General features: G+C 38.9%; 1 protein-coding gene across 2 annotated transcripts in view; it reads right to left on the minus strand.

Annotated features, from left to right (window-relative positions):
- BRINP3 (BMP/retinoic acid inducible neural specific 3) overlaps nucleotides 1-25751 on the minus strand; it is a 206080-nt gene extending 180329 nt beyond the window's left edge. The window contains exons 1-2 of one of the 2 annotated variants that reach the window (XM_032192765.1): nucleotides 25493-25751; nucleotides 9146-9431 (exon numbers count right to left, since the gene is read on the minus strand). In XM_032192765.1, coding sequence (XP_032048656.1) covers nucleotides 9146-9381 — 236 coding nt within the window. In that variant the 5' untranslated portion in view covers nucleotides 9382-9431; nucleotides 25493-25751. Of the gene's footprint in view, nucleotides 1-9145; nucleotides 9432-22101; nucleotides 22244-25492 lie in introns of those variants that run through there. The other variant, XM_032192766.1, reaches the window with a different exon arrangement.
- Between the last annotated feature and the right edge of the window lie 413 nt (nucleotides 25752-26164).

Consider the following 26164-nt stretch of genomic DNA (forward strand, 5'->3'; position numbering starts at 1 on the left):
GTTCTTTGTTCTAGGAAAACAAGTCAGTAGGGGGCTAGTCTAGTAATAATCTTTAAAATATTAGATTTTGAAAGAGGATATATTCTGGAAATGGATTACAGTAATGTTCACAAAAAATAAGATTCACTCTCCTCCTTTTCATTTGATTTTTCTCAGGATCTATGATTAATTACACCATACAAATAAGAAGAAATACAAAGATTGTCAAAACACAGACTGCTGCAGTGTATTATAAAATAAACAAAAAAATACAGAAAGCAATGTTGGCATCAATATTCTCTTTTGTTGCCAAGTTTAAACATTCTTGTATTCTTGTCAAAAAAACTGACTCCTAAGAACCCTCCTCGTCTTGCTGTGGTCAGCCAGCACCATTCCCCAGTATCTTATCCAGTGCTAGCACTTGTTTTTGAAACCCAGTAATTTAATACTCAGCTAACAAAATGGAGTGGGATGTTAGGGTGCAGGTCTCATTCTGGTCATTGGAAAATCATCTTGAAGATATTTGAATGCTGTAGAATTGGGTTCTGATAAATTTCTTGTTTTTCTGAGAATCCTGTAAGATTCAGTAGGAAACCAGTATCTCTTAAAAATATAGTGTTCATCAGGGTGTGGTCATACTCTTCCCTAGACCTTCAAAGACTGACTTAGAGCCAAAGTTGTAGAAAGTTTCAAGAAAGTATCTGCTTGATTTCTATGTGTTCATTCTTGAATAAGAAGCTCTAGGTCTTTACCTAGACCATATGACTTCTCTACTGTGATTGCCTCACATATACAACAGAGATGGAAAAGGAGGGACCTTTTGGAAATCAGAACTCACTACTCTTGGCTCTTTCTGCTGACCTCGGATGCCTTGTTCTTGTCTCCCTCTTGTCTCCTGGGCCACAAGCATCCACAGGAGCTCAGATTCTTTTATCTTTGTTCTTGGGAGATAATCATACTTTGGGTAAACCTATTTCATAACTGGGATTGTGAAGACATACCTAAATGTGTTCAGTCCTTATCTCCTGCACCTCCCTATTTTCATCTGAGAGGTCCCTTAGTCTGCCAGTGCTTTTGTAGGTAGTCCATATGTGGTAGTCATAGGACTATCATTGAAAGGACTTCTCTGACTTTGTGAATGTCCATTTGATGTAATCACTAACTCCTTGATATTACTGGTGAACCAAACTAGATTCCAGATTTAATTCATGTGAAAGCATTTTAAAAACTTTTCTGTGATGTAAACGTAGCTTCTCATTTCTAAATTACATTCTTTTTTTTTTTTTTCTTTCTACCTCATCACAGACATGTACTTTTCAGAAAATCCACTTGATAAATAGGTCAAGAAACTAATATAATTTTGATAATAGCAATTTCTAGTTGTAAGCACTTCTGGCTGATATATGTTCAGGCCCTAGAGGTAAGACAGAAATGCTTTCCTACGAAAGGGAGATTTGCATTTGAAACAAAGAGCTGGAAATCTAACACTTTGCAGAACACTGTCTAGCTATTGCCGAGAATGGAAATACAGTCATTTAAAGCTTTTACCTTGCTCAAGTATGTATTTATACAGGTAGCTTTAGCAAGGTCAGTTGTTTAAATTTTGACGTCTTGTTGTCCTCAGCTACATAGACTAAGAGAGGCTGTTAAAGTATATTGCAACCAGAAACAAAACTTATTCATATTTTTCAGATCCATAGATTCTTAGAAATATTGTACACTTTTTTATGTTAGTTTTCAAATCCTTTTTTTCCTATAAGAAACCACAATTGTTCAATTCTTCAGAAAATAATTTAATGTCTTTTTGTTCTGTGTAGTTATACTGCTTGCAATAATAAGGTCACCAGTGCTGGATTACAAACTAAAGTGAAAATCTATCACTGCACTATGCCAGAAATTCTCTTTAAGCTGTTCTTCTCTATTCCCAGTCTATGAACTACTGTATTTAAAAAGAGGACTTTGTTACATTTGGTAGATTAGGCCTTTGTAAACCTTCTGAGAATGAAGATACATCTGATTACTATACCTTTTATCCACCAGGTTGAATGGAAAAATCTCTAAAGCAAGCTGACCAATTATGATGGAGGCTAGAACCAATTTACTGATACAGTGAACTTCTGGAATAGGCAGATAGAACTGTTTCTGCCTATTTATTTCCTACTGATAGGGCAGTTGTGGAAGATAAATTTGTTTTCTCTTTCATACTTTTACAATCCTAGTTCTCAGCTGCCCAGCAGTGACACTGCATGCAACTGAATGCCCAAGGAAGCAAGGGCTCTGAAGAGTTGAAAGCAATGGCTGACCAATTGCTAAGCTTCCCACTGAAAGCTACCTCACACTGTCACCTGATAAAGTCAGAGGTTTTCTGACTACAGACCATTTCTTTACTCAACTTCTGCTGTACTAATTTACCCCCCACTTCAAAAACAATAAAAATAAAAAAAATCCTGTTTCTATTCCTCTGTAACTACGTCTCTCATCCATTGTGGGTTTTGTATGTTAAGAAAACTGAGGTGCACGGCTAATACATGAGTTCCCATACAGTTTCCAAAGAAACAGTCTTATTTAAAAAAGACAATACCTCTGATGCTTCCAGTATCAAATGGTCCCTTCCAAAAAATATCAATGATAATGGCTTCTAGAGTATGATCAAATACATACATGAAAATAACATCACCAAGAAATGCCACACCATTGTTTTCCTTATTTTTTTTTTTTTAAGGGATGGCAGAAGCTATCTCTTTTCAGTCCTCCATTTTATTAAACATTTGTATTGGAAGAAATTACTGAAGACATTTACTAGTTCCTCTCAATGCCCCAAAATTCCTAAATTATCAGTTGAAAGCAGCCTTGGGCAGAGCACAAGGAAATATCATTCCAGACTATAAAATGAAGAGCAAATCAGGGCATGCTGTTGTGCACACACACAACTGAATCTGCCTTTTTTTTAAATAATGCTGTATGTCGAAGGCATATAACTGTGAAGAAATTTGTTGATTTAATATCTTTATCGATGATCTGGATGAGGGGATCGAGTGCACCCTCAGTAAGTTTGCAGACAACACCAAGTTAGGTGCATGTGTCAATCTGCTTGAGGGTAGGAAGGCTCTGCAGGAGGATCTGGATAGGCTGGACTGATGGGCTGAGGTCAACTGTATGAAGTTCAACAAGGCCAAGTGCCGGGTCCTGCACCTGGGGCACAACAACCCCAAGCAGAGCTATAGGCTGGGAGATGAGTGGTTGGAAATCTTCCTGGTAGAGAAGGACCTGGGATAGTTGGTGGATAGTGGCTGAATATGAGCCAGCAGTGTGCTCAGGTGGCCACCGAAGCCAACAGCATCCTGACTTGTATAAGAAGCAGTGTGGCCTGCAGGGCTAGGGAAGTGATTGTCCCCCTGTACTCGGCTCTGGTGAGGCCGCACCTCGAGTACTGTGTTCAGTTTTGGGCCCCTTGCTACAAGAAGGACATCGAGGTGCTCAAAAGAGTCCAGAGAAGGGTGACGAAGCTGGTGAGGGGTCTGGAGAACAAGTCCTATGAGGAGTGGCTGAGGGAGCTGGGTTTGTTCAGCCTGGAGAAAAGGAGGCTCAGGGACAACCTTATTGCTCTTTATAAGTACATTAAAGGAGGCTGTAGAGAGGTGGGGGTTGGTCTATTCTCCCACGTGCCTCGTGACGGAACAAGGGGGAATGGGCTAATGTTGCACCAGGGGTGTTTTAGGTTGGATATTAGGAAAAACTTCTTTACTGAGAGGGTTGTGAGGCGTTGGAATGGGCTGCCCAGGGAAGTGGTGGAGTCACCATCCCTGGAGGTCTTTAAAACACGTTTAGATGTAGAGTTTAGTGATATGGTTTAGTGGAGGACTTGTTAGTGTTAGGTCAGAGGTTGGACTAGGTGATCTTGGACTTCTCTTCCAACCTATATGATTCTGTGATTCAGTGATAGTTGTAGGCTAGAATATGTTGATAGGTGGGTAAAATTAAACTAACTTCAATGTTGATCCCACTTAACTTCCCATACAAGTGATAAACCATACTAATGAGTGTTCAAATAGTCTTCAGTCTTTTTCACTTTACCCTATAGGTTCAACTGCCAAAGTATTCAGAACGTATGAGAGGAAACCAATATGCCTTAATACAAAATGAACTTTAGTTTGATAGCATTACTTTGTAATCATTTTGAGTTGTTCAGGAACACAAGCCTTTTTAAAACAACTTCTGAGGGAACACTTCTCAAACCACATACATGTAAATATCATTCTGCACAGAGCTACTTAGTACTTTAAGAGACAATTTCTTCTCCTTTTGCAGAATACTCCTGAAGAGTATTCTACACTTGTTAGGAACACTTACCTCTATACTTACTAAAACATAGTCCGCTATCATAAGCAACATCTTATCACTTTTCCCCAATTTCTAGGATTTTAAGGTTTTGCAACGTAATTTCTCCCAGAACGATTTTATTCTGAAGGTTAGAAGCCTTTTTTAAATAGCCAGCCTAGACTTATTTGTAGCCAGTTTATATCAATTTGGCATTGTGACAGCTTTTTGTTGAAATAGTTCATATCACTGTATGCTATGTATATTGCCAGTAATTGTATCCTCTTCCAGCTCTCTCTTTTTTTTTTCTTTTTTTTCCAAATGTTCCAAAGCTTTCAGACTTGAAAGAAAAAGCTACGCTTTTTTTTTTCCCTGATTTTTCAAATATGTTTCAGATTTTAAATCATTTTACTTGAACAAAACTAAAGAATATCCCTGAGGAAATTTCCTCAGAACCTTATTTGATAGCATAAATGTTTCCATATGTTCATAGAAATTACCTTTTCTGATATGATATATATTCTTTGCATAATTTCACAATCACTCTTTCCATCCTGGTAACATCTTTTCTTGTTTTATTTTCATTTAAATTCCTTTGTCCATGTAGCTGATTTACATAAGCAGCACAGGATTCCTATTGTGTATTAAATAAGTTATAAAATCAGGTTCCCTTGCTGAAATACTTGCTGTTATTAACAACACAAGCTACCTTCCATGAAATAGACACCTTCCATAGACACAGCATTCCCACCAATTTAGCAGTTTTCAGCAGGCAAGCAGATGTTTCCCTGACATTTCTCTTCATAGATTATTGGCAATAAATGCCATCAGAAACTGCAACAATTAAATTTCCTGCAGGAGGATATTTCCTATGAAAAAGTATAGAAATATTACTCCACCACAGATTCACCATAAAGAGTCCACCTTCCCCAACTTATAACAACAATGGTGACGTCAGTTGCAATTAATTAGTGTTCTGCAAACCCTTGTTTAAAACATTGTATATTAGTTTAAAACATGTATATTTTGTTTCTTCCATCTCTATCCTGTAACACTGAAAGTTCCTTGAGGAGCTAGGCATTCTACAGGATCAGCTTGTTTGCCTGTGGATATAACTGACCTTTAGTATATAGATTAAAATATGGGTGAGAGTAGATTTTTCTACTGCTACTATCCCATAATTTATGCATCAGTTGTTTTTCTCAAATAGTTGTTTTATGTACAGAAAGCTAGATAAGGCAAAGTGTAATTTTATTTCTTTGTGTTTCATATGCTTAAATTAAGACCTCCCATAAGAAATTGGGCTCAATTAATAGGTACATTTTCTCAGTACCAACCTTTGACATTATCTACACAATTTATAACAAATTCATGGTCAGATGAGCAGTTGTTTATAGTGCTAATACAAAGCAATGTTTTTTTTGACTCACTGGCATACAAACAGGAGGAAAACAGAAATGCTAGCATAGAGTCCATATATTGATGTATTTTCTTAAGTGTTTTAGTCTTGAAGCTGGACTCCATCTGTTTGAACTGCAAGCCGATTATACAATGCAAGTGAAAAAAAAAAAAAAAAAAAAAAAAAAAAAAAAGATTGCCAAACATTTTGGAAAGCAATTACTATATACATGTAGGTGAAACCAAACCTTAAAAATAGTCTGTCTCCTGCCATACAAATGACAGTACTGGTGTGGCAGATATGGGCTCTCAGGGGTGAAAAGAAGAGAAAAGGGAAAGGAGGCCCTCCTGTCATCACTGTTTGGAGTGGCACCTTTTTTTCTTGGCCGTATGATTCAGATAAGTCAATACAGGCCTAGCTTCTGTGTTTCCCCCTCTTTCTTCTCCTTTCTTACCTCTCCATTTTAATCAGGACTGTGTCCCAGTGGGATCATTTTCATTAGATAAAAGATAGGTGAGGCAATGAACAGTCCAATTAGACTCAAGATACTTTAGCCTGAGAAAGCTTATAGACAAGCAACAGGAATTAAATTTATGATGTGTGGTTTGTAGTAAGGTCACCATGTTCTGCACTACTTGCTAATGGGACCATATTTTATATGGGAACTTTGCAGTTAGATTTGTACTGGGAGAACTAAATTTAAAATAATAATAATAATAATAATAATTTAAAAGACAGTTTTCTATTTATTCTGGTAGCTTGTGCCTCTTTCCAGATCATTTGTTGAAGAGAATAAGCAGAGGACAGGAATAAATACAAACGACACTCTCTTTGGGTTGAGTAAATAAAGTCAATTAAAACCTATGCAGAAATTAGAGACATGATTACAGATCTAGAAACCTAACAATGATTCTGTAATGATGTCTCAGAAAAGAAAAAATCTTGAGGACCTGATTGAAGAGCTGAAATGAAATACTATTCCATCTTTCATGTTTTTAGCAAGATAATTTTGTTCAGTGTTGACTAATATAGAATAATAGGAATAAAATATGTTATCTCAGTCTCTGCATTATTCACTTTACATTATTGGTCCTGACAGCTAGCTTTTAAAATGCAATAAATATAGGACAATGCTGTTCTGTTCAGACAAGCCGCTTCATAGAGCATATTTCCAAATCACACTTTCTTTTCAAAGTGTGTTTAATTTCTCTATAATATCAAAGAAGAACCCACTACAAAATTGACCTGCAACAGAGTGCCCTCTACTGCATGTATTTAGGAAAGAAAAATAAAGCAAGTTCCTTAAAATAAAAGCTTTATATACTGAGACCAGCAGATTTGTAACAGGGCACTGGGCATTGAAATAAAGAATGGCATATGCATGTAGGCATGTATCACTCTTCCTTCTAAAGAAATATATACCACCAGGGAATAATAATTTAAAGTAGGTATAAACTTTACACAGACTGTTTCGTTGTTTTAAATCTAATCAGTATGTGTTGTTCTATGCCAAAATGGTCTGTGTTTATAGGCTAGAGAATTATTAGAGAAGTTAACAATTTGTCCCTACATTACACCACTGCCACCACTATCTCTGCTTCTGGGAACAATCTATAACAATAAGTCTCTCTGCTTATAGATTGTTTTTTTCAGTCCTTATTCTCTCATGTTTCTCATTTCTTCCCTTCTTTTCATTTGTCATTGACTCACGACCATTAAACTGAACTCTCTTTTTCATTCCAGGTCCATTATAAACCTATTAGGTGTTACTGAGTTAAACCTCTTGCGAATGATTAAGAAGATATTTCACCAGTGTTGCCTCTAAAGACTGAAAACTGACAGGTTACAAATATATAATGAAAGTGATTCTATAGCCAGGTACAAATTCTCAAGCAGATCTATTCTTCTGAAGTCTTCCCCTGTTTTTCCCTTTTTTCCTCAGCTGGTCTGCTGCTGAGGTTTCTGTTGGAACAAACACTTTAATAACTTTCTTGATGATTTGGATGAGGGAATTGAGTGCACCCTCAGTAAGTCTGCAGATGACACCAAGTTATGGGGAAGTGTCCATCTGCCAGAGGGTAGGAAGGCCCTGCAGAGGGTCCTGGACAGGATCGGTCGATAGGCAGAAGGTAATGGGATGAGGTTCAACATGGCTAAGTACTGTGTCATGCACTTTGGTCACAACAACCCCATGCAGTGCTACAGGCTTGGGGCAGAGTGGCTGGAAAGCTGTGCAGAGGAAAAGGATCTGGGGTTGCTGATTGATGCTTGCCTGAACATGAGCTGGCAGTGTGCCCAGGTGGCCAAGAAAGCCAACGCCATCCTGGCTTGGACCAGGAACAGTGCAGCCAGCAGGGCCGGGGAGGTGATCATCTCCCTGTACTCTGCTCTGGTGAGGCCGCACCCTGAGTACTGTGTTCAGCTTTGGGCCCCTCAGTACAGGAAGGACATCGAGGCCCTGGAGAATGTCCAGAGAAGGGCTACGAAGCTGGTGAAGGGCCTGGGACACAAGTCCTGTGAGGAGCAGCTGAGGGAACTGGGGTTGTTTAGTCTGGAGAAGAGGAGGCTCAGTGGAGACCTTATTGCTCTCTGCAACTACCTGAAAGGAAGGTGTGGGCAGCTGGGGGTTGGCCTCTTCTCGCAGATAACTAGCTTTAGGACTAGAGGAAATGGCCTCAAGTTGCAACAGGGGAGGTTCAGACTGGAAATATCTTCTCAGAAAGGGCCGTCCGGCATTGGAACAGGTTGCACAGGGAGGTGGTGGAGTCACCATCCCTGGGGGTGTTTAAGGAAAGGTTGGATGTGGTGCTTAGGGACATGGTTTAGTGAGTGATATTGCTGGTAGGGTGATAATCTTGGGAGGTCTTTTCCAACCTTAATGATTCTATGAACTTCCATTAAAATTAACAGGGACTCAGACCTCAGTCCCTCAGGGTTAAGAAAGCTACTTCTCTAAACATGGGAATAAACTAATGTAAAATCTTTTGAGTTACTTTTGAAATGCCCTTATTTGTACAGTGAAGCCTATGCTTTGCCAGCTGTATCTTTGAAGCCACAATTTCATTTGTAAAGTATCAGTTCACGTCTTGATGAGCAGCACTGAAAGCAATTAAACTGGATCTTTCTTCACAAACAAGGGTGTCCCATAGTAACCCCAGAAAATGTGATTGAATACCTTAGAACATTTTTGAGTATGTCACTAGGCTCTCAGACTAGAGATAGGTAGTAAACAATGCTTTCAAAAGCAATATTATCAATTAGCAAAATTTCTTTAAACAGAATAGAAACAATACAAGCAAGCATTTCCATAGCGTGCAGTGCATATATGGACTTGCATATATGATTTTTGTGTCTACGGACATGTAAAACTTTCATTTAAGGAAACCCTTGTGGATAATTTACAGCTTCTAAGGATGTTATTTCTGTAATTGCTTTCCCTTTGCTTCATACCTGTAAATCTTGTATCTTGTGCTAAATCCCTGTCGACTTCTGTCCACAAAATCTGTGTATTCCTGTGAGCGATGGAAGGGTCCCTTATCAGAGAGGAGCCAGTCGAAGGGGCTTGTGGCATGCTGATCCGAAACAGCAGCAACCGCTAAAACCCAGCAATGAAGACTCAGTGCTATCCACTCCCATAGAGCCATCAGAGAGAACAATTCAGCACCAGCACTGCATCGCCATATCATGCTTCCACTGGGGACTTAGAGCCTTCATTCTCTTAGCTTTCCCTCAACACCTAGACAAAATACACAGTCAATTAGATAAGCACACACTAGGCATCCCTTGGAAGTAGAAACAAGTTTCCTTTCTTTCAGCGTAAAGAGATAGTGGCCTCTACTTTATTACATTTTACATTAGCATAAACCCCACTAGGCTAGTTAACAGTGGAGTGTTTCAATACTTCAAATGCTTTGAAACTAATGTCTTCATTAACATCATCAGTATAATGTTCACTGTCAAAGGGAAATCTTAACAAATTTTCAGGGGAGGGATTGTTTTTTCTTTCTTTTTTTTTTTTTTTCCCCAAATAATGATGATCAATAATGAAGAATATACAACAGAAGAATGATTGCCTGTTAGCATCAGTACAAAAGCATTCAAAAATGTCTATAAATAAGGTCTCAATTCATCTACTGGACAGAAAACAGGTGAGATCCAGAAGACACAGCCTGCTTTCTCTTTTTTTTTTTTTTTTTTTTGGCCTTGGAAGAGTCACTTAATGGCATGCCTTCACTACAAACTTAGTTAATAGACTCAAGTTATTCTGTTCAAACTAGCATAACTGGACAGAGAGCGACTATGCCGTTCAATAGTTCTGGAGCCAGAGAGAGTTATGAGTTCAATGAACTATTCAGGCTCCAGGTGCCACAGTTTTAAGTATCCCTAATAGCAGCACTTGACTTGCAGTCCAATTCACTCCAATTGAATAGATCAACACTATTTAAATTGAACATAAAGAATTGTTTGGTTGTCCAGTTAAAAACCAAGAATCAATCATAGCATCATTTAGGAATTCAGTGAAGACAAGCCAGTTTCCTTCTATACCTCAGTCCCGTAACTGTGAACTGGAATAATGATTTGGTATCCTGTTCAGATTTTGTGAAAACATCTATTCAAGAGCAAGACGTTCTCAGAAATACTGAAATATATAGAAACATTCAGTTCTAATTTTCAGTATTAGGTAAAACTGCACAGAATTAATCAAAATATGTTAATGTGAGGGCCTTCATATTTCTAGTTGACGAAACAATGTGAACATTTCTAATTCACAGTCAAATAAAACAGCACTTATTATTACACTTTTACATTACACTTGCTATGATTTATTTTTTTTTTACTTGTCAGGAACATTTTTTTTCCATCAGTAATTTAATTTGCAAGTGTATCCCAAACGAAGCCTGCTTCCAATAGAACCATCCTGCAACTACGCAGTCTTTACTGTTCAGTCATTATAATGGAAATGATGTAGCTGAATAAATACACTCCTCTCATATTTTCTAGACATTAATATTCTAAAGAGTGTTCAGTATAGGTTATAAGCATATCTGCTGCAAGATGTTAACTGCCTCCAGAAAAGAATAGAAATTCATATGAATCAACAGGAATTTGCATCCTGAGAATGGAATAATTGTCATTACAACCAGAGAAGGTTTATTGTCTTCCTAGGCATAAATGTAACATGATTTGGACCTATCATGCAACCATTAAATGTGTAAGTAACCTCACTAAAAAAAAAGACTAGTCATCTATTTCATGCTGAGCCAAAGCACCGAGTTGAAATCATGGTTGTTTATGATCACAAAACACAGACTGCATTAATTTTATACATCTTTTTGAAATGAGATTCCAGGATATTGCAGCAAAGAACTCTCAAATTTTATTTATATTTTCAAGCAATCATTTACATGCAATCATTTACAAGCAATCATCAGATCTGTGTATACTATATGAAGTTTTAGTCTTATCCCTAAATCAGTGTTCTTTTCTTTTGCAGATTGAAGTTCATGTACGTGAGATTACACTGCTGTGTAAACTTTATGAGATTGATGAACATGCATGCATAGATCTGAAGCAAAACAGGAAATCGTTTACTCTCCTGGCCCATAGAAGCCATTGTAATTATTCAGGTGCCATTTCCAGGTAAGAATTATCTCAGTATGAATGAAGAAGTTAGTCTCTTCCAGACAGGCCAGATGAGTTTTTGCATCACAAGAGTTAAAATGCACAAACACTACTCTCCCTCTCCTTCCCACCAATACATTCCTATAATCAGGAAGAAATATATTGCACAGCAAACTCACCTCCCTCCCTCATCTTCTTAACAGATTAGGAAGATCCTGGGCATAATTTCTTTACATTATGCGAGGTTATAAAGGGTATGATGATAATTTTAATTTTTACATCTAATACTGTTATAAAATTGCAAGATAAGACATAATTTCCTGTGATTCTTAAATTATATTTTCTATTGGAAAAAAAATATATATAATGGTTTAAATTAAGAAATAGGTATTTACTCTTTTGAGTACTTACTAACACCGAAGTGTTTCAGAGCATTAAACTGTAATGATGACTAACTGAGCCCCTTTTGTATTTAAAATGTTAATAGTAAGACTAGAAAATGAATTGCTTTGTATATGTATCATCTTTCTACATGCAGACCAAATACACACTTGGAGAAGGGATATTGAAGTGCCTTGCACTATACTATCCTTAAGGTTACACCTCAGGGCATGTCATAAATTTACCACTGGCAAAACATCTTTAGAGAAACTATGTAGTTACAGGGCAAAACAACTTCAGAGAACCTGTGCAGTTGCAGAAGAAAATAAACTCTTGGTTTTAAAAATATGAAAATATTTTGCAAAAACGTGTAAATATACAGCTAATCTTTAGGGAGTGGAAAACAATGTGTACATTTATGATACTTATCCACTTGTATATACTGTCCAGTCACTGCAAAAACAATCTGTATATCATTAATTCCCATAATATCCTTTAATATATATATCATTATTATAATTATCAATTAATATATCAATAATATAATATATAATTAATTCCCATAATATCCTTTACTGAGGTAGCTTTTACCTCAGATTAACAAATAAGGAACTGAAGCATGAAAAGACCAAGAATTTTGTAAGCTGGCAAAAATATTTAAATATGTATTTCCTATTAAAAGATAATTTAGAAAATCCCAGCCTAAGGAATTTTCCTAAGGTTACACTGTGAAAAAATATTTCAAGGTTTTAAATACTCAAATTCTCTAATAAATGCAAATACATTAAAAAACAAATTTCAAAGACTGTTACAGGCATACAAAGGTTGTAGTTAGAACAGCCAGCACAGAATTCCAGGGAGGAACAATCTGAATTAAATTTGTGGTAGAGCACCTGCTGTTTTCAGAGTGGGATGTGAGAACTGAAAAATAAATGAACACCTGTTAAGTAACTGAGCTGGTGTATTTTAAAGGAGAGAAGACACTCTGTAAAGAAGACACTTCAGACAAAACTGGCTTATCAACATGCTACCTCTTTAAAGTGCTAACTTACAGGATAATTATCAGGTATAGGTGCACAGCAAAATTACATTCTGCTATCCCCAGGGTTTCACCCAGTTACCATTTGCAAATGCTAATAAGTCTTCAGCCTTTCCTCTTCTAAATTCTGAGGTTACATTGAGTTTGAGAAGCATAATGGGCTAAATTCTTCTTTAGAAATCTGTTGGAAATCTATTGTCCTCACTGGCGTTGATGCAGAATGAACTTTACTCATGGAATGAGTCATGAATTTGATTTCTGGAAATGCCATAGCAAAGCCTTAGCTTTCACAAAAATGTAAAGGGTGCAGTAGACTGGTAAAATCTGTGCATTTACATCAGCTGAAAATATAGTACTGGCAAGTGTAAAACAAACATGACCGCTGGGACAAATTTCACAAATTCAGCTTTGAGCAAGACAACAAGAAGTCTGTAATCTTTTTGTTATGTACTTTAGGGTAAAATCCAGCAAATTTGTCTTTTTTTCAGGGAAATATTTTTTTAAATATTAAAAATTATATATAGTTGCACAGTGGTAATTTATAAACCCACTTAGCTACTGTACCTAAAATAGTATAAAATTGAAGTGTTTAAGATTTTTGAGTTGAGGCCTCTTGTGTAAAGAACATTAATTGATAAATCATGCACACTAAGATATACAGAATAATATGGGGCAAACCAGATACATGGACAGCTATGTTCAAGAAAAAAAAAAAAAAAAAAAAAAAAAAGCCAGGAAGTTTAAAATCTTCCTAAAATGGAAGTGTGGTATCCTCACTGCATAAAACTCACTGTTTTCTTTTCTTTTCTTTGTTTTTGTAAGAGATAAGAAATGTGTATAAAACAGACATGCTAAAAGTAGAGATATATCTCCTAAGTAGATCACGGTCAACTGGGTCATCAGTGGAGTAACTGTATAGCTAATAAGGAGTGAGTAAAGTTGACAGTAGTCATCAGTGGCTTTTGGGGGGCCACGTTTTAACCTGCAGTTCTCAAGCATCCTAATAAAATAACTCTACATTAAATGGACAATTTTAATAACATGGGGGGTGTTGTTTTTTTACAATATTTCACTTTACTTTGCAAGTCTGAGAAATGCAGAACTCAGAAAACAATACTTAATTTTCTTTGAACAAACCAAAATAATAACTGATAAATACATTTCCCTTTAAAAATAACAAATCTCTGAGTCTCAGAGATTCCTCTTATTTGCGAGAACACTCTAGATTCACTACTTCATGTCCCTGTGCTTCCACTTCCTTATCTGAAGTGAGAGGATGAGAGATGATCATGTTGTCCTCAACTTTTGGCATGTCAACAATGTTAAATGAATGAGTTGAACCTGTTCTCAAAATTCTCATACAGTCCAGTGTAAATGAAACAGTCGTGAAGCTGATGATGTGCCATGGAAGAAAAAAGCTGGAATCAATATGGGCTAAAGAGAACGAGGAAAAAGCAGAGAGTTAAAGTGCATGTCCCTTGTGCTATGCTCTACTCTCAGCCATCACATGGATTTTGTTCTTCAAACAGACATATTCAAATCCATAGAATAAAATCTCCCAAGCTAAACTTTCTGAATAGCAAAAGGACACATGAACCACTAAAAGGCTGACACAGTAACAACAAAGGCAGGATGTAAGTTTGGAAGTACAAGATACAACAGAGCAGAGTCTGGGAAATTGAAGGATGCCTGTCACGAGATACACAGGAGCTTCAAGATATAGCTGGTGCCATTATGCAAGAAGTACATATTTGTCAACAGAGGATTTTCAGTAAGGGGATTTGAATCAGCTTGCTCTCTGTTGTTCTTCAATGAAGACTCAAAAGCAGATATGTTGGCATATCTGAAAGGATAAAATAATTCTATACGTAACATCTTTAGGTGAATTTAATATTTCTGGGCTTAAAAATAAGTGGGATGCTCATATCAGATCCTGCTGTTTGTTTTGACTGCATGCACCCTTTTAACAACTCATCTTCTTTGCTCAAGCAGAGCTTCATCCACTGCTGTATTTCATTTTTCTTCTCTCTTCTGTATGTGACAAGGACTAGACCCCAGTAACTATGTCCCCAAAAGCTGAAACAAAGAACAAATGGGACTTCTGACCCCACTTCCCACCCTCCTTTTTTTTTTTTTTGGGGGGGGGGGGGGGGCGGGAGGGGGAGGGAAGGGTGTTGTGGGGGGTTATCTATCAAAACCCTGCCATGTAAGCCCAATACAAATCCTACTATTTGTTTTATACCCCTGCCATCAGAGAAGAGGAGCAAAATTAAAGCACAACCACAAAAAGATGAGTTTTTATCATCCTGACTTCTGCAGCCATCATCGGCTCAGTTTGGAACATGTTTTGAATGTCAAGGGTTGCATGGTTTCAGCTATAACCAATGGAAAGTGCCTTGGTGTTTGCTCTATATGAGCAGGATTTCACCCCTGCAAATGTCTGTGAGTCCTTAAATGGATGTGCTTTTTATTATATCTCTGTACATCTAGTGCCAGTCTCTTTAGTCCTTCAAGTAGTATGCATTAGCTGTCAGGTATGCTGAGGTAATTGTTTTAATGCCTGATATTTGTAACAGACCTCATTTTACATTTGCTGTCCGATCATAATGTCTAAATTCCCTCAAGTGTTTTTTTCAATCTGTTAATCTAAGTTCATCCTTCTGTGCAAACTAGTCTTTACATGTTTTAGCTGACAAAAGAGGCCAACATCCCCAAACTGCAATTTCAAGTTTTCTACCTTAACAAGAGTCTGCTCCTCTCATGAGCATGCTGTGGAGAAGTCAGCTGACAGGGCCCTGAGTGCATGAATGGGCTTCAGTGGCCCTGACTGGCTTCACCTGGGGCCTCCAGCAACCTCTTGGGATTCCTGGGTCTTCAGTCCCTGCCTGGGTGATGCTGGTTTGCCTGCTCCTGCCCTGGTCCCTGCAACATTACTTGGGCTTCCAGCTGGACCTCAGAACTAGCTGCACCTATCCATGCATGAAAGTCATCAGGCCACTGACAGACCCCTGTGACCATCAGCCTTGCACTGCTCTCCAGCATGGCCATGGGGCCATGCCACCACTGAGGTCTGCATCTGCCTGGGTTGTGGCTTGGCTCCTTGCTTAGATGCAGACTCTGGCTCTTTAGCCTTTTTTCTGTGGTCACAAACCAGGAGGAGCAGCTCTTCTCTACCATGTAAAGATGCAGCACAGTGCATGATTTATGAAAGAATGTGAGGCATCTGGATGCCTCAAACACATGAATTGTGTAGGTTATAAAACAGAGACAAATTTACCCACTCTTCATGGTATCTCAGCTCCTCATCTTTAGATGAGAGTTACTGCCCATGTCCTTGGGAAGATGAAATCCATCAGTCACACAAAGAGCTACAAAGATGTTAAATCCTGAGACATCTAAGCAGGATCCTGCTTGACCCCTAGGTATCAGACACCCAGGGTGCCATGAAGACACAGTAAAACCTGCTCCTTTGAGAGCTTTAAACCTACTCCAGGCTGAATTACTATATCCATAAAAATTATGTTTTCCTTTATGTTTCCAAGTTCATGAATGTGTGTGGACTGTCCCATGTACAAAAAATATTTACATGTAGTATTGTACATGATAATTCAGTCTTGTCACATCTCTATCCGATAAGTTACTCTAAGCATTCTCCCAAAACATTATCTTAATATCTGTTGTTATGAAAATGGTAAGAATGGAAACAACACAAGATCTCTTTGAAAAAGTTTGGAATCTGTTCTACAGGAAAAGGACAGGAAGAGTTTCTGGTACAGTATTTCCTCAGGTACATACTGATGTGTATTGCTATGACACCATTTTGCACCCTGGAGTATTCATGTTCACAGAAAATCCTAACAGAAAATAAATATTTAGAAACTTGTGTTCCAATTAATTGCAATTTTTAAAACTTAATGTTTAACCTAAAATGTTCAGTGTCACGTACATCTTGTTGGGTGTATTTTAATGGTGATTAAGTAGGTCTTTAGTATGCTTTCTAAAATGGAAGGAAGTAGATAAATATCAGCCTGCAAACTAAGGTTTCCTTTCAAGTCTGAGGACTAACCCTAATAAAACTAATTGTTGATTGCAAAAGGACTCATTAGGCTAAAAGATGGGGTGAGAGGAAATTTTGTTCATCAACAGTTTGTTGAGCTGAATAAAATTCACATTAGAGGGAATGGAGACTGCTTGGTGCAAAGTGATGTTGAATTCTCCCTCTGAGGCAGGGCGGGAAGGGAAGGGAAGGGAAGGGAAGGGAAGGGAAGGGAAGGGAAGGGAAGGGAAGGGAAGGGAAGGGAAGGGAAGGGAAGGGAAGGGAAGGGAAGGGAAGGGAAGGGAAGGGAAGGGAAGGGAAGGGAAGGGAAGGGAAGGGAAGGGAAGGGAAGGGAAGGGAAGGGAAGGGAAGGGAAGGGAAGGGAAGGGCCAGACAAAACAAAAGTTTTTTTTAAAGCTGTTGAAGCTTTAGCATTGTTTATAAAATGAGGAAGTAACAAAAATTATGGAATGAAGCTCTTCTCTGATTTTAGCAAGAGAGACAAATATTTGATTGAATTTAGCAAGGGCGTATATACAACATTCAGTTGACAGCCTAGTTTCATATACTTCCAGTCCATCAGACAGTATCTAACCAAATCCATAACCCTGTTCCTGTTTCAAATTTTCATAATAAAAATCATGGGTTTGGGATTTCTAAAAATGAATTTATCAGTTTAGGTGCTTTAGTTCAAGTAGTGGAATATTGCCCTGTAATTTTAGAAAAGTGATATCTGATTAAAAACTTATACTCCTCTTGATTTTATTTTTTCATGTGAAAATGAGTCGTTACAGTTTAGACCAATAGCTAGAAATAATCTCCATAAAGATCTAAAAGCATGACATTTTTCTTTAACTGCATTTCTGGATACATTTCAATAGGAATTGACAATTTTTTGTACTTTGTTTCTTAGTGTTAATATCTAATAGAATAATAATGTCTTCTATCATGTCTTTCAGACAACAGTGCTCCATATTTTACAGATGATTTCACAGACGGTGGAGCTGATTTGCAGTTGTTGTAAATGGACGGTTTCATCTCCTTTCAGATTCCCAGGTTTCAGCCCATTTATCCTATCAGAAAAAAATAGACTTATACCACGACTGCCCTATCAGGGAAAAAAAAAATGTTACCTGTTGTGCACGCTGCCTACTGCCTACACAGGACTCATAAAGGATTCAATAAACCATAGTTCCATGTCTGATCCTACCATAAACTGTTGCATGACTTTGCATAAGTCCCTTTGCCTCATCATTTTAAGCCTATAACTAGTATATGGGAAATAGCCAGATCCTCTTAAATGTTCATGTTATAGCTATTAATTTTTTATAGTAAGAGTAGGGACTTTATGGCTGACTGAACAAAGATTCAAGCTTCAGCAAGTCATTCTGGACTTAATTGCATCTCAGGATGGATAATACACAAGACTTGGTTGTAAAAGTAATAATTATGTCATATACTGGGCAGCTTGCTATCTCATACAAATGTATCATTGAAGCTTTCTCTTAGGTCTTGTTCCTAAGCATGATTGTGATTCATTAATTTTATCTAGAAAAAAAATATATTCTTTGACATTTTTTTGACAAATTTAGAAGAAATTACAAAATTAGGAAAAAGAATAAGTATGTCTATTAAAAGATGCCTCTCAAGAACATCATTATACAAGGAGAGAAAGTCTGGGTTTTAGATTCCCATCACAGATTACAATCTCTCAACTGTTTTAATTTAGCTATGTGATAAACTAAAACCATGGTAGCACAAAATTATCACTATTTCTTTTTTCAGCTGATAGAAAAACACATTCTGAGATAGCAGAAAGATTCTAAGCTAATACTGAAAAGCTTTAAACTTTCAGTTAGTATCTTTTCAGTGAAGAACAGGAGACATTGACTATGTTTCTTATTAGAGATTACACATCAGTGAAGTCCTCTAGATAGGAGGAATGTAGGATGTCTTTATTACAGTCTCTTTCCTTTTCTTTTCTTTTCTTTTCTTTTCTTTTCTTTTCTTTTCTTTTCTTTTCTTTTCTTTTCTTTTCTTTTCTTTTCTTCTCTTCTCTTCTCTTCTCTTCTCTTCTCTTCTCTTCTCTTCTCTTCTCTTTTCTTCTCTTTTTCTCTAGAAGGACTGAGAAAATGTTCTAGGAAGGAAGGAAGGAACGAAGGAAAGACTGGTTTATAATGGATTTTAATAATCCCATTTGACTTGGAGTGGTCATCCACAGTCAGTTAACCAGGTCTTTTTGTTATTTCCAATGGCTATAAATCCTTTGTATTTATTCAGTATTTTTATGCAAAATACTGAAAGAGCTAAATGATCTCTCCACAGTTCTCAGTAGTAATAATATGAGATTAAAAGTCTAGAGTAGTGATCTGAATCCCCAGATTTAAGTCCTTTATTTGTAATGTATAATAAATATCCAAAAAGTCACTATTTCATTAATCGTGCTGGTAGATGTGGCAGTGAAAGTTTTACTGCAAATGAGCAGAATTATCTAATCATCATTAATGTGACTGCTACTATAAAGGTATCTGAAAAACAAGCCTTGAAATCACACCTCATTATTAGAGAAACTTCTACTGTTTAATAATATTAACTTAGCTAATAGCATATATTGCCTGGTCAATCTTCTTTTGAAGGTGGAACAAGATTTGTGGCATTTGTGAAAGGCTCATTAAATATTAAAGCTTTGACGTGGCAGAGAATGTCCTTGTTTCCTCTTGTCAGCCTGTTATCTTGTGGCACATAGAATAAATGGAGACTTTAAATGGAAGGTGGGAAAAAGACTGCTTAACCGCATGGTGTGACCCAGGGCAAAGGAGCAATTATACATACCATATGTGTGGATAAATGAATGGATACATATGTATGGTATAAATTATACATGTTTATATACACCTGTGCATATGTATATAAAAACTATCTTTATGCATTTACACTTATTATAATACATAAAAGCAATTAATTTCAGAGTCTGGAAACAAAAATAACCACATAATAGTTTCAGTAGCATGATGACTTGAGTCACAAGGTACTGAATGCCTGCAGTTCAGTGAGGCATTTCAGAAAATGGAGCTCTCTTAATGTTCTTCATTATATATATAATGTTTATTTATCAATGAAGATATAATAATACTAAGATGTAAAGCAGCATAAGATCATATTAAAAATCCTTCAATTCTTTATTGTTTTAATAATATTTGAATCACGATATGCAAAGTCTTATATAGCTCTGTATACAGTATTTAACTTCATGGTGCTTGCATTTTTTTCAAAAACTGAAGTTAATTTTGGTTGCAATTTATTATCTTGGAAATTGATCTTTCTTTCAGTGAAGTTAATGACCATGCTTTGATCTACTTTAATAGTACAAGATCAGGCCCTCATTGAACAGCAGACATATTGAACAATAGGAAAACAATGCCACAAGAAAAATGTGGTTGCAATTTAAAAAACAAAGAAAAAAATATCACTCACACTTGTTTGCATGTTAGGATGAGAATACGAAGAGTAAGGTAACTTCTGAAATTACTAACTTAAGTTACTGCCTGCAGCAGTCTATCAAGACAAGTTTTATTAATGCAACCTACCTGAAAGAGTATTTTGGCTCTTTTTGCCAAAATGTCTTTCTTGTGATTTCACTCCCAAACGAGATTACTAGTATTTCAGGACAGAAAACAAAGGTTCATCTCTCCTTCTGACTTGAGAAGGAGAGATGAACCTTTGGGAGGAGTAACAAAGAGCTACACATAACACCTATAAACATGTAAGGTTTCCAGAAAGTATCAACCACCACTCCACCACTCCCTTTTTCTCCTAAGCAAAAACTTAGGTAAAAATTATTTGATGTCCCATTTCTCCATTTAGATTTTCAAAAACCACTGAAGAAGCAAGCTTGCTGGTTAAAAAAAAAAAAAAAAAAAAAATGAAAAATGAAATAAAGCTATTTTAGTCCCATTAAAAATTATTTCCACATGGGATTGAGAGGAGTGAAATCACTGCAATCTACGTGACTAAAGAAATAACTTTTCAGACACACATTGGAGTAAACAATGAGTAGGCTCCTGTAATTGATTCTTCACAATACCATTCAGACTGTAGTAGAAAAAATGGGAAACGATGAGACAGAGAGATTACATCACTTTAAGATCTTCAAGTTGTTTTGCTGGTTTGTTGAACAAATGCTGCCTTCTGCAGCAAGATCTGTAAAACATTCAGCTGCTTGTTTTCATGTCTCCTAGTTAACGCTTTCACTCACAGGGTTTCAGCATTTCATGAAAAAGCACCCCAAACAGCTCCTCTAGTGAACTCAGCATCTGTTGGGAAGGTTAGTTCTCACTGGAGGTTGATCAGCTTACTGAAAATATAACAGATTTTGTTTTTTTTTTCTTTCTCACTTAAATTATGTACATGATTTAGAGAGAAAAAAAAATGGTTGAAGGCAAGAAACTGTAGGTAATTTCTTCATGGAACTCTGATAATTAGCACAGCAACAGTGTATAAGACTACAGCTCTTGCTAGGCTTAGATACAGAAAGAGGAAGAGATATACATCAAATGACTCTTTTCTCTAAGCTAGGTCTTCCAGTAAAGCTGATAGAGCACATATTTAAAATGAGAAACCCCTTGTACTGCTGGAGTTGGGCACTGACAGCAGCCTGAAAACTCTGATATCTAAATGGATTCTGAAGTTATCTCTGAAGCTATTTCTTATATCTTGTAAATGTAAGTAGGACCACTCTAGCTTTACCTCTATTTGTATACTTAATGTGTCGGAGTTACCTGTCTTTGAAAATAAACAGTCTTTGAGGTTTTGACTTCATTTATTCTTTTTAGAGCATTCTTTTGAGATGGCATATTTAAGTAATGTTAGATGTGAGCAAATACGTTATTTTTGCTTCTTCTGTCAAATTTGCTTGTCAGAATTATTCATTATTCAATATTCAATCTCTCTGAATTATTCAATATATATATATATATATTTTGTAAATCAGGTCTGACTCACATTGGCCTTCATTTCATGTGGATCTATGACTGATTTTGATGCTGTAACAGAATATTCTTCACTTATCACATGCATTACATTTTTCTTCCAGTCGTGAATTTACTTCACTTCACATGCATACACGTCCTTAATCTCTAAAAGAAATCATTACCACTTGAAAATAATGTATTCTTTCAAAAAAAAAAATTCAAATGGTAAATCATGCCATATTCTACTTCTTCCCACTCTCTGCACTGCATGATTTAACACTTAAAGAAAGGTATGCAGAAGATACATTTGGATTTGGGAGTCAGTCACAATACAGATCTCTGGTAACGAAGTCCTTACCTTTTTAAATGCGTGATGATCTCTAAGTAGCACAGGAATCGTAGCCCCCCAAAATCAGGTCTCCTGCCTTCTGATATGCAGTGATGGTGTACACCCTATTTTCTTTACCTTGCTTTTCACACCATGCTACATATAGTTCATGCTTCTGTTGCCTAGGATTGGCTACTGCATCTATGAGGAGCACTCAGGACTCATGCTTGGAGCACCCTGCAACCCCTGATTAACCCTTCCCAGTCAGGTCCCTCTGGCCCCCTGTCACAAGCAGTCTTGGTAAGTCTGCAGGGACGGTGGGTAGCCTCAGGGCTGAAGCAGCACAGACACCCAGTCCCCTAAGTGCTCAGTTCTTCCTTCCCCTGCTTAGGACCAGGTGAGGCGGTGAAGCAGCAAGCCGCCCTCTCCAGCGGGGAGTCAGTGGAAGGCCAGCACTGCCAGCGGGCTGCGGGAGCCCCTCCGGCTGCCCCCGCCTGCCCTGCCCACAGCGTCTCACCCCAGGGACAGGCACAACTTATAGGAACCACGACTCAGGGTTAGGTCCAGGCATGCATCTCTAAAGGTGTTTCCTCCATCTGAGCCCCCTCCCTGGGGGTCAGCCTGCCACCGACAATATTTGAGAATGGAAAATCAGCTCCTAATCAAAACAGATTCCCAAAGCCACATAGCTTCAGGGAGTTTGAAGGTGACAGAGGAGAGAATGGTAATCCTTGACAGTGAAGCCAGCCACAAACAAGCAGAGAGGCTGGACACCTAAAAGAAGGGCAGAAGGCTGTGGGCAGAAGGCATTCCCCAGGACTGGGGTGTGAGGATTGGAGGTATTTACACGCTGCCACTCCTTTGTACAAAAAGCAAACGAACCAACCAAACCAAAGCAAAAAATTGCCAGGCTGCTCCCTGGCATTCTTATTTTTTCTGAGTCATACAGCCCTATGTGAGTAGAGGGTATCCTCTGGTCTGGGAGTGCTGGACGCTGGAAATGAACCATAAAGGCTAATGGGAATCTTCTGTATTCAACGTGTCTCACGCTCGCTGGTTACAATCGCCTATTAAGACTACATTAATTACGTTGATTTATTTGATGTTTGTATGGAAATGTTTCGGTGCCCCCCCTCCCTGTCTGTTGAGTATAGAAACACCAACATGTCCAACCTGTGTCAGTTTTACTGCCCAGGCACCGCTGCCATCCATCACCATGACTGTGATCTAAACCCTTCCGCTGCCCTCATCCTGTCCTACCATCTCCCACCCTCGTCGGCATAGAGAAAATACAGATTGCTCTGAAACCCGGGAAATATTCTGCTGATGGGCACATAATCTCTTCTGCAGAGCACTATCATTTAACTAGCAAGGCAGGGTGATGCTCAACAACAGATGAGTTATTCCCGCAGTGAGTTAACCCCCCAGGACTTTTTTTTACGCTTAAAAAAAAAAAAAAATAGGGTGAAATTTCAGGTAGAGATTTTGAAACACACTTACCTAGGTAATCCTCTACTTGGGAAGGGAAGGGGGTCTGAATGAACAGAAACTTTCCTGAGGAGCCTGGTGCGGGAGAATCCCCGTAGCAGCAGCGTCAGAGGCAGGCAATTCGGGAGAAACGGCTGGGATTTGGTTCATTACCCCGTCCCGTGCTAAGAGGGCCGAGGCAGGAAGCGGTGTGTACAGCAGGGGGGGGGGGTGGGGGGAGAGGACGCCAGGTCGGCAATGCCGGTACAAAGAAAATCTGCTGGAGGACAGTCTCCGGGAGAAAGACCCTTGTCTGTAAGGAGGGAAATAGCCGGGGGCGGGGGAGGCGGTGGGGTGTCCAGCTGCTGGGAGAAGAGAGGAGCTGGAGGAAGGATGAATTTTGGATCCCACGCTTGAAGGGCTCTTTTTTTCACTCCCCCTTTCCCGACATTAACCAGAAATTTGGAGGCGGGGGTGGGGGGGGGGGGGGGGGGTGTGGGGCGGGCAGAGCACTCTCGGGAGCACGATATAGAAGAGGGCATTGATTTTTTCGGTTCTCTGCTTGCCACCAGGCAATAAATTCAGATCTCGTGTGTTTCTCACTGGCACCTCTACCTGCTTGCAAGCCTTGAGCACCTTTCTCATGATCTATGCACGTACTGCTTTGGAGACATGACTGCACACACACACACACGCTTATCCCGCACACTAAATGACAGATTTAGATGGAGCTCAGTCAATACCTCCCCGTGAGAAGTAACGTTCCCTCCCTACCTTCTGCTATTGAACGTGGGTGATCTCTGCCGCTAATTAGAGACGCTAAAATGTTGGAAGCATTAGCCAGAAATAGCACTCTAAAGGTGCTCGATCTTTTTTTTTTTTTTTTTTTTAACAAAAACAATTTATTTCCCTTGGTCCTCTTCTGTATTTTTCTGTCAAAGTAAAGAAGTGCCTACATGATTCAAAAGACAGTCTTCACTTTGGAACACGGCAGGTATATATATATATGCATATATATATGTGTTTGTGTATATATATATATATGTGTGTGCATATGTTTTGTGAAGGTGATGCCTCGTTCTTACCCTAGGCGAGCAAAATTATAAATATTCCCTAAAACAGTAAAAAATACAACCAGGACGTGCAGTGGGATTCAGAACAACAGCAAGAGTGCACAGTGGGGGCAAGCACCAGCACGGCAGAAGCGCGCTGCAGCAGCGCTCCGCTCCCCTGGTGAGCCCGGCCTCCCTTCCAGAGCTGTTCCCTTTGAGCAGAAACGCAGGACAGAGGTCTGGAAAATCCCTTCTCTTCCCTCCAGCCCCATCTGGGCACAATTCCCTGCCCCCAGTCCAATCCAAGCTTCTTCGGGATCAGTATGAGTGATGGACTTTTCCACATTATTTCCCCACGCAGACCTCCAGCCACTCCTTTCACACACAACCCCGTAACCACTGGCGATTTCTGTCTGTCTTCCCACACGGAGAGAAACACCGGGCCCTTCCAACAGCCCTGTGAGTCACTGTGTCTGCAATGGGTTAAACCAGAGAATGTAGCAGCTAGAGTGTCTGATGAAAATATTAATAAAACGTGATGAATAAGCAGTGGAATGGTAAGGACGGTGCATGTGAGACTGCGGTGCAGATTGCAACTTAGTGCTGAGAGCTGTGACTAATGTGTGGAATGGAGTGGGCAAATAGGGCTGTTGCTTCAGGATTTCTTCGAGCTCAGAAAGTGGAGAGAAGCAAGCTATTGAAAGATTGAGAAGCAAGACGAGACAATTGTAAGGTTCCTTTTTCCTTTTCCTTTCCTTTCCTTACCTTTCCTTTCCTTTCCTTTCCTTTCCTTTCCTTTCCTTTTTCCTTCCCTTTCCTTTTTTTTTTTTTTTTTGTTTTTTTTTTTAAAGGGTCTGTTTGGTGGAGACGAGCAATCTGAATGTGAAATAAAACCTACTCACCGGGTGAAATTTCAGGAAGCGAAGCAGCTGTGAGAAAAATGCACCCCGAATCCAAACATACAGTCCATGATCTTCAGCTTCAAGCTAAAGGAGGGATTTGCGTGGTGGTGGGACTTTGGAAACCATCAGCAGCTCCTTGTGGCACAGCGGCAAGTAAAACCATTCACACCGTGCGTGCCTGTGTGTGTGTGTGTGTCTGTCTGTGTCTGTGTGGGGGAGAGGCACAAGACCCAAAGAAACTGCAGGGGGAGGGGGACGGAAGGAAATCCAAATAGCAAGAGGAGGGGATACGATTGGGTGTGCCTTGTGTGTGTGTGTGTGTGTGTGTGTGTGTTGGTGTGTGCGCTTCTTGTTTTGTGTTTTGCTGCTGTTTTTGTTGTTGATGATGGTGGTGGTGATCCTTAAGGAAACCGGGGGATCTGAATAGTGGGCAGGACGAGAGGGGTTTTGCCGACCCGGGCCGAGCAAAGACAAGCCTGCACCGAGCAGCAGGTGACTCGCAGGCGCGCTCGTCCCGCTGTCTGCGGCAGAGGGGGCGGGCTGGGGCGCTGGGGTGGGGACACCAGAGGGGTCCCCGCGCCGGAGCCAGGATCCTCTGATCGCCCCCGGGAGGGAGGAGGGAGGTGGAAGGGAGGGGAGACAGGGATAGCGCGGGGAGGGGCAGCCGCGGAG

Source organism: Aythya fuligula, chromosome 8 (assembly GCF_009819795.1).
Source record: "Aythya fuligula isolate bAytFul2 chromosome 8, bAytFul2.pri, whole genome shotgun sequence".
Lineage (NCBI taxonomy): Eukaryota > Metazoa > Chordata > Aves > Anseriformes > Anatidae > Aythya > Aythya fuligula.